The 14,877-nt window shown below is 50.4% G+C and overlaps 5 protein-coding genes across 5 annotated transcripts; 3 read left to right on the top strand and 2 right to left on the bottom strand.

Moving 5' to 3' along the window:
• The first annotated feature begins 18 nt into the window (after positions 1–18).
• Positions 19–1,886, top strand: EJ05DRAFT_448607 (alpha-L RNA-binding motif-containing protein). The gene is made up of 3 exons (XM_033742311.1): positions 19–109; positions 192–629; positions 679–1,886. Exons 1-3 carry the CDS (start codon positions 74–76, stop codon positions 1,576–1,578), a joined length of 1,374 nt encoding a protein of 457 aa, XP_033604693.1. The 5' UTR covers positions 19–73; the 3' UTR covers positions 1,579–1,886.
• A 172-nt stretch (positions 1,887–2,058) lies between these two features.
• On the top strand, positions 2,059–3,326 carry EJ05DRAFT_535488 (uncharacterized protein; the record flags this gene model as incomplete). The annotated part of the gene is made up of 4 exons (XM_033749254.1): positions 2,059–2,070; positions 2,606–2,658; positions 2,859–3,079; positions 3,128–3,326. Coding segments are annotated over 4 exons (483 nt in total), but the record flags the coding sequence as incomplete, so codon positions are not given.
• Positions 3,327–7,456: 4,130 nt separating this feature from the next.
• EJ05DRAFT_522506 (uncharacterized protein) lies at positions 7,457–9,532 on the bottom strand (the record flags this gene model as incomplete). Its single annotated transcript, XM_033748785.1, has 3 exons — positions 7,457–9,085; positions 9,130–9,222; positions 9,290–9,532. 3 exons carry the CDS (start codon positions 9,530–9,532, stop codon positions 7,931–7,933), a joined length of 1,491 nt encoding a protein of 496 aa, XP_033604691.1. The 3' UTR covers positions 7,457–7,930.
• A 1,674-nt stretch (positions 9,533–11,206) lies between these two features.
• On the bottom strand, positions 11,207–13,251 carry EJ05DRAFT_497099 (uncharacterized protein; the record flags this gene model as incomplete). Its single annotated transcript, XM_033746503.1, has 3 exons — positions 11,207–12,901; positions 12,971–13,059; positions 13,119–13,251. The coding sequence occupies 3 exons, from the start codon at positions 13,249–13,251 to the stop codon at positions 11,207–11,209; spliced, it is 1,917 nt and encodes a 638-aa protein (XP_033604690.1).
• Positions 13,252–13,554: 303 nt separating this feature from the next.
• EJ05DRAFT_448600 (Sm-like ribonucleoprotein) lies at positions 13,555–14,711 on the top strand. Its single transcript, XM_033742310.1, has 3 exons — positions 13,555–13,841; positions 13,894–14,085; positions 14,134–14,711. The coding sequence occupies exons 1-3, from the start codon at positions 13,839–13,841 to the stop codon at positions 14,317–14,319; spliced, it is 381 nt and encodes a 126-aa protein (XP_033604689.1). The 5' UTR covers positions 13,555–13,838; the 3' UTR covers positions 14,320–14,711.
• The last annotated feature ends 166 nt before the right edge of the window (positions 14,712–14,877 follow it).

Here is a 14,877-nt window from a genome sequence, read left to right as displayed (position 1 = left end):
GGATTTTGTCAAGAACATCTCCTTTGGCCGTGACCCATGCCCCCATGCGACCACATCCCCAACACCGTCAATAATGTCCCGGCAGAAGTTTCGAAGCCTGAAAGCGGCGGTATGCTAGCTCTGTTCTTCTTGTTTTCTTTTCTTTGTCTTCATGTTCAATTGGCAAGGCTGACTCTATTATCTGCAAACAGAAAATCCGAGCGGATTGGAACAAATATACACTCTTCAATCTTGACCGCAATCGACGGGCGAACGAAGCTTCTAGGACCTACTTCCAGCAGAAATGGGCTGCGAAGAAGGCGACGCGAGCGTACCACGGGGAGGTGATTCGCGAGAAGAAATGGCAACGCATGTTCAGCAAGAAGCTTCCGGCCGTGGTCAGCATGGATCCGAAATACATGGCCAAACACGACGGCTCCGAGCTAGCAATGGGTCGTGGCTCTGGTCTAAGCTCAGATTCCCGGAAGGACAATAAAATACTAGATTCGACGACGCCTTACATGCAGATGACTTATTTCCCCATCGAAAGACGTCTGGATATGGCAATTTGGAGAGCGTTGTTTGCAAGCAGTGTCAGACAAGCGAGACAGTTTGTGGTACATGGCTATGTTAAAGTAAATGGCAAACCCGTAAGTGGATATTCGTCGTAGTCATCGATTCTACTGACGCCTGCCACAGTTCAGGCATCCCAGCTACCTGCTCAACCCGGGCGACATGTTCCAGGTGGAACCAGACCGCGTCATGTTCGCGACCGGCGCGAAGAAAGTCAACAACCACCGGACACGACAGCGAATGAAAAGCAGAAAAGTCACAGCATTCAAGACCCGGGGAAGCAAGAACGCCACAAAGACCGAACAAGACGAAGGAGCCGAAGCAGAAGCAGCAGCAGAGGAATCACCAGAAACCACAACCTCTGAATCCGCCGCAACCCAGCCCGAATCCGAGAACGCAGACGAAGAAGAAGCAGACACGCCCGCCGACACACACAAACGCCTAAAAGCCATCCTCGCAGCCGCCAAGGAAATCGCCTCCAGCCCACGAACCAGAGAGCTCTCCGGCAAAACCAAGCAAGAAATCCGCGCCTTCAAGAAACTCGTCTCCCGCACCCTCTCCCGCAGCAGCAAGACCGCAGAACACCAACAAGTCACCACAATCAACGACCTAGTCGCCCAAATGGAAGCCCTCAAGCTCAAAATGTCCCCCGCAAAAGCGCGCAACTCCGCCACCGCCAACTCAGACAATCAATCAACCTCCTCCACCACCACCACCGACCAAAACCTCGTCATCTCCGAAGCCGAAGAGCAAGACCTCCAGCAAGCCATCCAAGAAGCCATCCAGGACGCGCACGAGGAGCAGCAGGCAGCCGATAAATCAAAGCCCTACAAGACCCCCTGGCAGCCCCGCCGCTACATGAGCCCCTTCGCCTTCATCCCGCGCTACCTCGAGGTCAACCAGAATGTCTGCGCGGCCGTCTATCTGCGCCATCCGGTCGCGCGGGCCGGCATTGCGGAGGTGCCCACCCCGTTTAACATGGAGACTAGTCAGCTTGCGTTTAATTGGTACTTGCGGCGGCGGTAGAAGGGGGGCGGGGCTTAGATCTTCTGGCTGTCTGTATGTGTGTGTGTATGGAGGCGGATGTGTGTGTGTGTGTATGTATATATAGGAGAAGTGCTGTAAGATTGTCTCAGGGATAGTTATAGATTGAGAAAGAAAAAGGATGCATTGTGTGTGGACGTCGCTGCGTTTGGTTGTGGCGTGTACATACATGTACATGTGTACGACTTGTATATATATATATATATACTAGGGTGGCCTGCGGCCGGCAGACTGCGTGCAGTCTCAATTTAAGGCACTAAGGCACTAAGGCACGCCGGAAAATCCACGGCTAAGACGTGCGAATTTTCAAGCTGCTACCAAACGCGATACCAGAGGCTTATAAACCTATCTCGTCCGTGAGTATAGCCCTGCAGAGGATAAAAAGTATATGAAAATACTCGTCGTAGGCAGGGCTACAAAACTGGGGACCAGATTTTTGAATTAGGGCCTGGTTAATTTAATATGTGGCAAAAGGTGAGTTTTTAGACGTGATTTTGGTGAGGGCGCTAGCGGGCGCTAGATAAAACATTGCATCTTTTTATGATTCCTTTGGAACTAGGGTGGCCTGCGGCCGGCAGGCTGCAAGCAGCCTTAAATTCAAGGCTACTTTCCTAGGGTTCTAAAGGTATTAGTGTCGTGGAGTGGAGTCTTATAGAGTGTGGTGTCGTGGAGTGGAGTCTTAGAAAGAGACTATATCACGTGATATATATACGGCCTTAGGCCATAACTAAACTGGAGTATCGTGAGTTCTTGGCGACATATCTAAAACCTCATCCCTTACATATAAGTAGATAGCCAATAGATGGTCTTTATCCGTCGCAGGGAGGGAATAGTAGCCAATAAGAAAATTCTCTGCCGTCGGTAGAACACTATATGATGTCATTGCTAGTAGAACAATAGAGTGATAATAGAAATGTATCCTATTCACTACGACTAAAGGTGGCGCCGGTATTGATCCGGGGCTCATATTACATAGTATAAAGGTATCTCTCTACGACCTCACCTTTAGCTACTACTATCACCACTTTACGCCAGGAAGGCCCTTATCATTAAAATAACGAAGTAAGTTACCCCTTCTATCACGACTTCATTCCTATACCTTCTATACCCTACTCTACTCTCTTACTATAGCTTGGCGTAGTAAAGCTATAGCTCGGCGCAGCGAAGCTATAGCTCGGCGCAGTGAAAAATCTTCACCTCTGATTTTCTCAACCTTAAAGCAACTTCTCCTCTACTCTTACACGGCTAATATCAAGTTATAGGCCCTTATACCAAGCAATCCCTACTACGACAATGGCAACAGTTGACTATGCACCTGGTAGCCACGCGACTGGCACTCCTGGTCGTAGTGGAAGTGGCGGTAGTGGTGGTCGTGGCCCTCCAAAGCAGCCACCAAAATCCCACGACGACGACTACTGTGTCTCACCTGAGACAGAGAGCTCCCATGAAGGTATTGATAGTGAGTACGATGAAGAGATCCTTCGTAAGTCAACCTACCGTCGTAGTAAGAAGACTATCTAACTCTATGTAGCTGATGGCCGCAAGAACTTTAAGGCGCGCCTCACTGTTGAAAATCTGGAGCGTTTCCGCGCCGGGAATGACGCTAAGATCAAGAAGTTCATCCCAATGATGGCGCAGCTTGATGTCGCATCTACCAGGCGTCATAAGGTCGATCTCAGCCGCCCTCACTTCAGGCACCCGGCTCTCATCCATGTCCGCTCCAAGGTTGCCGTAAAGGCATGTGTGACCTGTCGTAAGAACAAACGCCACTTCAAGTCCTGCCGCATTCCCCCCTCCGGCCTCCAGGCATCATTTGGTCGTGGTGGGTGTACTAATTGTGGTATGGGTGGCAAGTGGTCGCGCTGTTCCTTCGTAGCTGATGAAAGTAAGTTATATCTCTTTTGGTTATACTACGACAAAGATCTCTAACCAATAATTAGAAAAGCCAGCTGAGACCTCTGCCCGCGCCGGTAAAGCCTCGCACTCTCGTCAGTCTTCTGCTGCTTCTATGCACGCCGGTGGACCCTCCCACTCACGCCAGTCGTCTGCCGCAAAGATGACCTCTGGGCCAGTTGCGCCGCGCCGTCTTGCAAAGAAGTCTGATCTTCAGACTGTCGCCTGGGCTGTTGACTCTGAGGATGCTGAGGCCATGCGCCGCCGCGCCCGTGAACTTCGCGACCTTGCAAAGGAGATGGAGGAACGTGCTAACGACGCTGAGGCTGATACTGACTTTGAGGGTTTCTCTGAGTAGATAGTACTGTCGCCACATGGCTGGTTGGTTGGGGTGGTGGCGGTACTACTCTATATTGCGACTGTACTTCTACATAGATGAATACTAAGCTCTTTCTCTAATATCTATTCTGTCTAGATGTATATGATAAGTGTCGTGATTTTAAAATTTTTAGCTATATAGTCGTGAAGTCTAGGAGATATAGCGCTAACCTAAAGGAGAATAGTTTAGGGTATTAATCTTACCACTATACGGCGACGTGTAACACCTAAAATTAAAAGAAACTTCCTTAATCTACGACATCCTATAACATAGGTATGGCAATTATTTGGCCCTACCGCTGGCGCAAACAACAGCGATCTCGATTTCAGTAGCTCTACGCATATCGCCGCATCTACGACCGTCGTAGAGTACCTGAGCTTATTATAACCCTACCAATCGATACGCGACTCGACTACCGTGGTAAACACATGAATATACTGGCAAGCACATTTTGCGACAGGTGTAAGAGAATATCACATAAATGGAAGGTGCGGCACCCAGGAAAACGTCTAATTAAAATACTGGAAGCGCGACAGAATTCAAATATGAGTGGGGATCAAGATGATTCGTGTCGCGGATATAGGCGATGGTTTCTACAATGCCTACGTGAAGAGCGACAGGACGACTGGGATAATATAGCACCAGAAGAGGAGGAAATGCTTAAGACTATCGTAGAGCAGTTTGAGCAAGACCAGCGTCGTAGCTAGGTAGAAAGGACTTCAGGGTATACGACGTTCCTTAGCATACCATCTGGCATATACTTATTATTATCAGGTGGGATAATATGGATACCCTCAGGGTTGGTAACGCGGCTAACAGCGACATATAGCTGGCCATGGGCAAATACCTCTGGGTCTAAGAGAAGGCCTACATTCTGAAGACTCTGGCCCTGCGACTTATTAATTGTCATAGCAAATGCTAGCTTGACTGGAAATTGGCGTCGCTTGAAGTCCATCCCATCCTTTAGCTTCTCTGCGACGAATGGTATCCGTGGGAGTTGGACTATCTCTCCATGTCGTCGTGTACCGAGGATCTGCGCCGTGATAGTTCTAGTATTAATACCAGTACTCGAAGTCGTGTACCATTACAGAGACAATCACTTGGATTGATATTTCGTAGTAATATCACGACACATCCAATCTTGAGTCGCAGCTCATGTGGTGGGATTCCTGGTGCCTTAAATGCGTTCATCTGCTCGAGTGTCGTAAAGCTAGCACTATTATTATCCTTTGGTTCGTCAACCGAGTATCGGGTTGTAACTTCTCCTGGTATCTGCGACAGTAGATATTCATTTAGCACATCTACTTTCTGGTTATGTGCGGCAAGAATAGCAGATGATTGGAGGGCCTCTAAGGTAAGACCCCCAGGCTGTCGTATAGTAGGAAAGATTCGGCTTGCTAATACATCTAGGCTGCGACCAGGTATAAAGTGCTGGGTACCCCAAGCGGTATACCCATTACGGCCAGAGCGATTCCCAACGTCAAGAACCTTTGCCGCAAATCGCCCTACCTCATCACGACGACGCTCTGTCATCCCAGGCGCCCAAAGACGCATATTTGTAGTAAGGCGCAGTATATGGACCTGGGGCCAGAGATATGAGTTCTTTAGGCATGATTGGACAATCTGCGACCGAGTACCACGTGGGACAATTGGGAGAGTCTGTCGAAAGTCGCCGCAGAAGCACATTACCATACCACCAAACGCCTCTGTATCCTGATTACGGATGTCGCGCATTGTTCGATCTACTGCCTCAATAGAATATCGATGCGACATCACACACTCATCCCAGAAACACATATCTGCGGCGCAGAGTGTACGGCCAAGATGGGTACTGGCGCTAATATTACAGCTGGTGTCGCGCTCCACCTGGAGGGGAATCTTAAAACGGGAATGCGCTGTCGTGCCACCATGTAAAAGAATCGCAGCAATACCAGAGGAGGCAGTTGCTAGTGCGACTTTCCCAGAAAGTCGTAGTGTATCTAGTACCAGATTCTGTACCAGTGTCTTCCCTGTTCCACCAGGCCCATCAAGGAAGAAGACCCCCCCACGACCAGCCTCTACAGCGCCTAATAGGGTGTCGTATGCATGTCGCTGCTCCTGGTTCAGACCAGGGAGATACTGTGTAATAAACTGCGCCAGGTCATCACGACGCCAGTTTATCTGCTCATAAAGGATACGATTTCCATCTGGTGCAGTCGTGCAGAGCCAATCAAAGGCTGGCGTAGGGAGTGCGACACGGTTCATATCCGTTCCCATATGCTGGAGATAGTCGCGAATATAGCAGAGTGCTAGCTCATATCGCTGTGCGACTGTTGGCTCAGGGACCTGGAAGTACTCACGGAGCTGGTGGATACAGTCGTCGCTAAGGGCATCCTTAAACTGGTCCCAGAGATCTCGATTACTACCTTGGTCGTTGGCTTGTACCATGATAGCAAATGTCTGTCGTAGGCCTGCTGCAGGCCAAGTACCTATAATCTCTGCAAGCGCCAGCCGGTATTCACCATTATCATGAAGCAGTCCTCGTGCAGCACATGCGTCGCGGTATGTAGGATATACTATACTATTATATGTCCTTATGTCGTCGAATGATACCTGCCCAGGGACATGGAGAAGCAGAGTTCGTAGATAGAATACCTCCCCAGCTGTCCACGGCACCCAGAGTAGACGACCAATCGAGAACTTGCCGCGTCGCTCGCGCCATGCCTTATCCTGGATCCAGGTGTAATACTGGGGAATCTCTATGTAATAGAGTCGTGGTAGCCCTGCGATAGCACGCTGCTGGTTTACGACAAAGAACTCAGTTAGCATTGTATTCCCAGCCCGCGCCGGGATAGATATATTCCCTGGTAAGTCATTGTCGCTGTGTTGGAAGACAACCATTTGCTGATCCTCCTCATGCACGGCAAGTACCTGTACAGGGGGGAACTGGCCGTGGGATGGTAGACTCATAATGCCGCAGATAGCCTCGCAGCCAGAGAGATAGCGTGCGTTAACAAAGACCTTTGTCTCATCAAGAATCTGATCCTGGGGAGGATACTCTGCGCCAGTACTACGATAACTCTGTTGCTGCTGACGACCAGCTCGAGCACGACTATTACCACGGCCGCGATGCCGTACACCACCTATATGTACCTGCTGCCCTAGGTCTAGGTGCGACCTAGAAGGATTCAGGTTGTCGCGCTGTATAAGGACATTTGCCATATCTGGGCCCTTATATACGTACTTGAATACGTACTTAAACACGTCCATACCATGGCACGACTTGATATTGATATGCGCATTATACCGTTTTGAAAGGTAAGGATTATATGGCACGACATCCCGACTTGAGTAGATGTACTGATTATCATTCTTCTGGTAGGTATATGCGCCAGCACGACGCCGGTAGGATGGCTCTTTCCCGACTGGTAGCGACGTCTCATTCGTATATGGAAAGGGGAACCGATGGCGACACTTACGGCGACCAGGATGTCTCTTACTTGTCGTCATACATGGGCTTAACGGATTTACGTCGCCGCAAGGCCCATGTAGCATAGTACGACAGACGATTCCAAATAGTACTGGATCAGAGCTTGGGTCTGGGAGCTCCGCACATACAGCGGCGTCAATCTTTTCGATAGAAGTGGCGCGATCATCTGGTGTCGTAATAATAAGAATATGGGCATGTGGTAGTCCACGCTTCTGAAACTCAACAGAGTAGCAGTACGCGACACACTTCCCAAGGACATGGCTCTTCGTTAGGTCGTGTAGGAGCTGCGCCAGCTTTATATGGAAAACGCGACAGCAGAGGTCAATTCGGTCTGTTGCTGATTCTCCTGGCGCCAGCTCATCTATTACCTCACGCCAGGCTGGGTTACATGTCATGGTAATAAAGAACTCTGGCGGCCCACTATACGCCGCCATAGCCATTGCATTAAAATATAGCTCTCGCATAAACCGAGGCCCGCCATGGAAAGTCTTCCCAAGCACGATAGTACTTCCCAGCTCACGACCAGTTACATCAGAGTTTCCAAGCGCCTCTAGGAGCCCAGTAAAGTGTGCACGACGGACCTTACTCTGGTTTTACTGCCACCAGGCAAGGCGATTTCCCTGGATTGACGCCCATGCGTCTATTACGACCTCATGGAATAGGCGTCCAGCATGGAGTACTGGGTTAAGAGAATTAGGTCGGCGCTGTAGGAAGCAGTTCCACCACATCTGCTGGCTAACACGCTCCTGCTCATGCCCACGACGGCCAAGCCGAGATCCACGCCTAGTAGCGATATTTTGGACTGGAGCCTGCTCATCTTCGATAGCACGACTACCACGACCACGACCACGATCACCACGACCACGACCACGACCTTGACCACGACCTCGACCACGACCTCTCTCTGGAATAGCTATAGCCTGCTCACGGCGGCCTGCGCCTCGAGGATAATAGGGATTCTGGTGCGCAGGGTAGTTCCAGTTCCACCCTAGCGACCCATGCGGAAAGAGTAGTGGAAAGCGCATTGGGAGATATGTCGCATGGAGGTCACTCATCTGGCGTAGAGTACCATCTATGTATCGGAGCACAACATCACGCTGCTCCGCAACTGGCTCACCCTGCGGCCCAACTGGGAGGAGTCCTGCAATCTCGTCGCAGTTTGGTGTATTCCATCTCCTTGGGTCGTGGTCGTGGTCTTCAATAATACCAATACTAAGACCAAGGGCAGGCTGGTCGCGTAGTGTTTGCGCATTCATACGAAATGTCTGGATAAACGGATTTATACGGTAGAGAACCTCCTCAATGCGTCGTAAAATATCGTCGTGGAGATTCTGAAACGCAGCACGACGTAGCCTACCCTGCTCAGTCTGGTTATCGTAGATGTATAGCTGTGCATACTTCGGGTCGTCGTGGTCTGGTCGTAGGTTGCTTATAAAATGGAGAAGCTCACCCTTTGCGACCAGAGTATACACGCCTTGATGGCTATTCCTTGGGAGAGCATCCTGTAGTGCGCCATTCTCAATGTTGATCTTCGCAGAAACAAATGACACTGACTGGTTATAGTGTCGTATACTCTGTCGGAACTTCTCTGTCGTGTAGTCCCAAACAGTAGTACTATTCCGAGTCTGTCGTGTCTGTAAGAGAAGCTCGCGTAAGACGGGGGGATATTCAGGTAGTACTGGGATCTGTACTTTACCATTGCCGCAGCAAGGCATCCGAATCTCCCCATTTACCCTCGTCGCTGGAACCTCTTCACGCCAGAAGGAGGCATCACAGAACCTACACGACGTACTTGGACGGCAGAGAATATGCCGAAAGTCACTTGTGATAGGGTGGGTGATACGGGCGCATAGGGTAGCTGGCCTAGGTTTATGGTAGTAGGTACCTGTCGTATAGTATAGTACTCGATTATTCACCACTTCGCGACGCTGACGCATAGGCATTTGGTATACCTGGGATTGAGGTTGCGGTATCTGCTGGAGGGAGTCTAAGGAAGACTCCTGATTACGACGTAACCGTTGGCGTAGGGTACGGAGTACACGTTGCTGAGACGGCGACGCTGGCCTTACGATATACTCTACCTGGGAACGACTTTGTGGTGTTTGCTGGAGAGCATCTAAGGAAGAGTCCTGGTCATAACGCGACTGCTGGTAAGGGATAGGCGGTATCCGTCGTCGAGACGGCGATTCCTGCATTGCGACGATTCGACTCTCTCTGCGCGAACGACTTCGTGGTGTCTGCTGTAGGGGGTCTAGGGAGGAGTCTTCCTCTACGACTAAAGGTGGCTGTCGTAGGGCGAGCGTTAGTCCTGACTGTGGTATAGAAGGAGTTCTAAACACGTCGTCTGGTGGGTATTCATCTATCGTAATACTTGCTAATCTACCTATAGAACTACCTATTGTCCGGGACTGTCGCAGATTGAATTGAATTGGCTTTTGAATAGATTGAGGTCTGGCTGGGTGTACGCCAAAGAGAGTGCGCCGTGGTGTATATGGAAGGCTATTAGCGTGGTATGGGGTTGTTTGGGGGGTATTTGGATTGCTTGCGATGTGGTAGGGTGATGATTGGAAGGCATTATGGAGTCGGCGACGACGTTGGCGGCTCTGGCTCTTAAGATACGACTGTCGCGGAGGACGGGGTGTAAAGGGGATAATAGTTCGATGTTGTAGAGGACTGGAGGGAAGAAGTTGGCGTGAATGCTGCCGTAATAAAGGGACTTGGGAGGATATAAGTGGAAATTGGTGTAGAGTATCCTGGTCTGTCGTAGAGCTGGTACTTTGTAAGGAGGCTGGTAGAGATAGTAATACATGTTGCTGTAACTTTTGAATATTTGTATTCTTTCTCTTTGTTTGCGGCGGCATAGTAGATATATAGAGGAAGAGAATAGGGGAAGAGGATAGAAGAGAGAAAAAAAAAAGGGCCTTAGGCACGCCGGAAGATTAATACTCCACGCCAAGACATACGAATTTTCAACTCTTGAACCTGCCACCAAACGCGACACCAGAGGCTTGTAAACCTATCTCGTCCGTGAGTATAGCCCTGCAGAGGGTAAAAAGTATATGAAAATACTCGTCGCAGGCAGGGCTATAAAACTAGGGACCAGATTTTTGAATTAGGCCCTAGTTAATTTAATATGTCGCAAAAGGTGGTTTTTTCGTCGTGGTTTTGGTGAGGGCGCTAGCGGGCGCTAGACAAAACGTTGTATCTTTTTATGATTCCGTAGGAATATGTATCTATATACAGACATGGGATTCCTCGCTCAGTGTGTATGTATGTATGCATGTACCAGGACCGTGGCAACAAGATTGTGTGAAACACGTTGTTGCAGCTAATATCTTGTTCTTTTGTTTTTTCTTATAGAGAAAGACGTGTCGAATATGTGTAGCATATATGTCAATGCGCCTGCTGACAAGACATGCTATGCCATGCTATGTGATAATATGATATATATTACCTCTGCGTCCGCGTGAATGTATACATATACATACACATATACATACATACATGCATACATGCATACACCCACCAACAAGACCGAGAAAGCAGCCAACCCAGCCAAAGAAAGCTGGCATCGTAGACAAACGCCAAACCAAAACCAAAAAAACACCAAAACTACGGAGCGTTTTTTCCCATGCACTCTCGTCTTCTGACATATTACATACATGTTATCCGCTCAGATCGCCCCTGCCTTGCAACTCCCCGTCCCACCCAAAAGAGAAGAAAACGCCAGGTTTATAGATCCGCACAAGTGATAATATGTCTTACCCCCCTCCCCTGTAAATAGCTAACCAAAGCGAAACGACGCGACTTCCAGTTCCCCAAAACACCAGACGCTTATATGATTCTCAAAACGCAAACCTCAACCAAGCTCAAAGATACCGCATCGTCTCCTGACTCGGCCGCGGACTCGTCGACACAACGCTACTCCCGGGCGTCCAGCGTCGGTGGTGATGCTCGCGCGCAGTAGGAGACGACGGCAAGCTGGTGCTATCGTCGCTGCCAAGAGTGCCGCTCCGCGGTCTGTAACCGCTGAAGCCGTTCGTGATGAGATCGCCTTCGTCGTCGGAGTAGGCGGGGGGCTCGGTGATGACCTGTGAGCTGCCGGCGTCGCTTCTGTAGTCTGGGAGACTGTCGGTGCGGCTCCTTGGGGCGCGGTGCCAGGGCTCTTCTGAATCGTGGTAATATGGACGTTCGAAAGGAGTGATGTTATGGCGTGTCGAGTGGGGGAAGATGGGGACGGCGGATGAGGTTGCGTGAGGGGAATGGCGGGAGGCGCGGGTGGTGGTATGAAAGATGGAGTTTACTGCATCGTGCGCGGCGCGTAGCATTCTAATCTCGTCCTGCATGGCGGACTCAAGGATGACCTCCTGTTGTCGGATCAGAGATCGCTTTTCTTCGTAGTCGGTGATGCGCTGGTGATCTCGCTGGCGGCCGGTCCAGGCTGCCCACCATTGTTGGAAACGGTGCTTGCGGGCGGCTCTGCGGTAGGCGCGTTGGGTGGCGCGTTCCTCCTGTTCTGCGCGACGTTCGGCTTGAGCGCGTGGGTTGCAACAGCGGCTTCGACGGAAGCATATGTAGATACATGTCAGGCCTGTGACGGCCCCGACGATCTTGAGGGTTATGGACAAAGGGTCGATGTTGGAACTACCTGACGCGTCTGATGGGGTATCGCCTAGAAGAGGAACCCACTCCTGCCCGTCATCGGCGGAATGAGTTGAGGATGTAGAGGTCAGCAAGTCAGCTGAGGTGAGTGATCTCGTAGATGAAGGATGATGAGTATTGTCAGTTGTGGGGGACGGTAAGAGTTCGCTAGATGGCTTATGGTCCTCAAACGCTACTTGATGTGGCCTGATTCCCTGGAAGGGCGCGATGCGGATAGACATGTAGATGTCCTCTAGCGCGTCTTTGGCCTTGCTGACAATGTTGTTCAGTGTGCATTTGATGCCAAGACATGTTGGAGCATCAACAGACGTATTGGATTCGTCCTGTCTGAGTGCCTGGATCAATGACTTTTGCTGCTCGATTAGCTCGTTGATACGGAGTGCTTCGGCTTCAAGACGCCTCAGCTCTTGGACAGGGTCAGTGTTAGTTGCTGACGAAGGGTTCTCCTCATTCTCAGAGCTTGGTAGATCAGGAGAAGGCCGTGAGGTCAGACGGAGATGGGCCGGTGGATCTCTCCAATACTGTGCGTATTGTGGTTCGGTGGCTGCGAAGTCAGGAGTCGAGGAGAGACGTAAGAGCTCAAGGGGAAAGAGAGGCTTGAACGAGATTGTGAAGCCTGAAGATTGTTCTATCGATTTCCCATCTATGCTCTGAAGAAGAACTGTAATGACCTGCGCAGTTGCTGCTCGATGTGGGTTTGCTATTGATTCATTTACGCAAGATGAATGCCAGGAGAGACCCAATTCGTGGCGTGGTGTCAAGGATGACAGTGGAAACGAATGAACAGAGCCGGCTCCAAGAGCGTGAGTCCCGTTCCAGGCCTGGGTAAGGGAATGGCCGTTGACAGTGACGTTGGCCACACCACACGGCTCTTTGGAAGGGAATGCTTGAAAGTCAAAAAGCTAAAAGATGTTAGAAGGTCAAAAATGTTGCTGCCTGACATGGTGAATATATATGTGTATATTACGCACCAGAGCGTCGTCATCCTCATCCTCAATGCCAAGACAGCCTCCATTGCACGGGACCTTAAAGAGCGCCTTTGGATGGTTGTGTGTAAGCTCTGAGTTTGTGTGAGCATAGCCAAAACTCTCAAGTGCAAAAGATCAGGCAAGTATATACCAAGATTGATTATTTCTGGCCGTGCAGGGCCGTTCGAGTGTACGTGGTGGTTCTGCGAGTCTGGAGAAGTTGGGATGACAGTTGCATAGATGACAGCTGGAAGAGCCACGAGACATGCTACGGAGAAACGCATAGCTCGCGCAAACGAATGAACAAAACGAATAGAACCAAGAAACGGAGTACTATCGTGTCTCCCAGAATGTCCCCAGTAGCCAGAGCGCCTGAGGTGACAAGTAGAGTGGAGATAGAGACGAGAGTAAGTGACAAAGTGTCTCCAGATAGCATCCAGGCAGCAATAATTGAGAACGCGTGGCGTGGCGCAGCAGCAGCAGCAGTAACCAGTAGTAGTAGTAACAGTAACAGCCCCCAAAACCAGCTGGAGTTTGGGGGCCTCTGGGCAGTCCGGGCAGCTGTTTTCGGACTTTTTAGGGCTCTTCGGGGCTCCAACACGCCAAACAGCCGCCCCCGACACGCTAAATACCTCCCCCCAAAGGTACAGTCAGGTACAGTACAGTACTAAGTAAGTAAGTATTCTTGCGGCGCTGGAGATCCGCCGACGTTCATCCGCCACCGCAATACACTGTAGCTGGGGTCTTATTGTAATAATCACAGTTAGATACAGTACATTGCCTGAACGTCAATTACGCGCACCGGCTCACCAGCTCACCACTCAAACGCTCGTCGCCCACTTTTGGAATCGCACACTCTAGCTTCCTCAGCATGGTATGGCTGTCCTGCATCTCAACTGGCCAACGCTAACCTCTCTCCACCACAGCTTCCGCTCGGTCTCCTCAACGCCGCAAAGGGTCGCTCAGTGCTAGTCGAGCTCAAAGATGGCGAGTCGCTCACAGGCCACCTGGAAGCATGCGACACATGGATGAACTTGACTCTGAAAGAAGTCGTGTCGACAAGCAAAGATGGAGAGACGTTTTTCAGGCTACCAGAAGCTTATGTTAGAGGAAACACGGTATCTAGTTCCACCATTCCTGGATTTCGTACGCTGATCTGCGGCTAGATCAAGTTCCTGCGAGTGGAGGACTCAATCATGGACGATCTGAAGAAAATACAAGCTGCCGAGCAAGCGCAACGCTCAACTCGCGGAGGAGCTGGTCATCGTGGTGGTCACGGAGACCGGGGAGATCGTGGACGAGGGATGGGCCGAGGTGGCCGTGGAGGAAGAGGCCGGGGTCGAGGAGCTTGAGCATTTGAATGTCAAATGTCAGTCCCATCAATAAAATAAGACGGAAGGTGCAGTCGCTGTACATGGCCCTTGTCCTGGTTAAGAAAACGCGTGCGACAAGACCTATGGAGGACTACACCATGGTGTAGTCACCTTGGATGGAACAGGGTAAATGATATCCTTGCCCAAGGAAAGCGGTCGCCAAACGCGGGTACAGAAATAGGATCAACCTGGCTTTCCAAAAGCCATGCGCCGTAGATGAATGATCACTGGCCCAGCCCCGTATACCCCCGTAGTTTGATGATACGTATATGATGATGACATGTCAATGAGAACAATGTGAACAACTTAGTCCTGCTCTATACAGCAGTGATACACCAATGCATCAAATCAGATGGTGTGGTGGCAGCAGGAGGGGATTTGTTTCATTCCATCATAAACGTCCAAGGATGGTCCGATATTCCGCTCTCCGCTCCGCTAGCTTCCACCACGGCGCGGAAAAACACCGGACGGAGTTTTGTCAACTTCCATCTTCTATCTCGAACACGCATATTCGTTCCTGGTCGCGTCGTGCCTCAC

Source organism: Pseudovirgaria hyperparasitica (genome assembly GCF_010093815.1).
Source record: "Pseudovirgaria hyperparasitica strain CBS 121739 unplaced genomic scaffold EJ05scaffold_2, whole genome shotgun sequence".
Classification (NCBI taxonomy): Eukaryota; Fungi; Ascomycota; class Dothideomycetes; order Acrospermales; family Acrospermaceae; genus Pseudovirgaria; species Pseudovirgaria hyperparasitica.
This window is presented reverse-complemented; position numbering and strand designations above follow the sequence as displayed.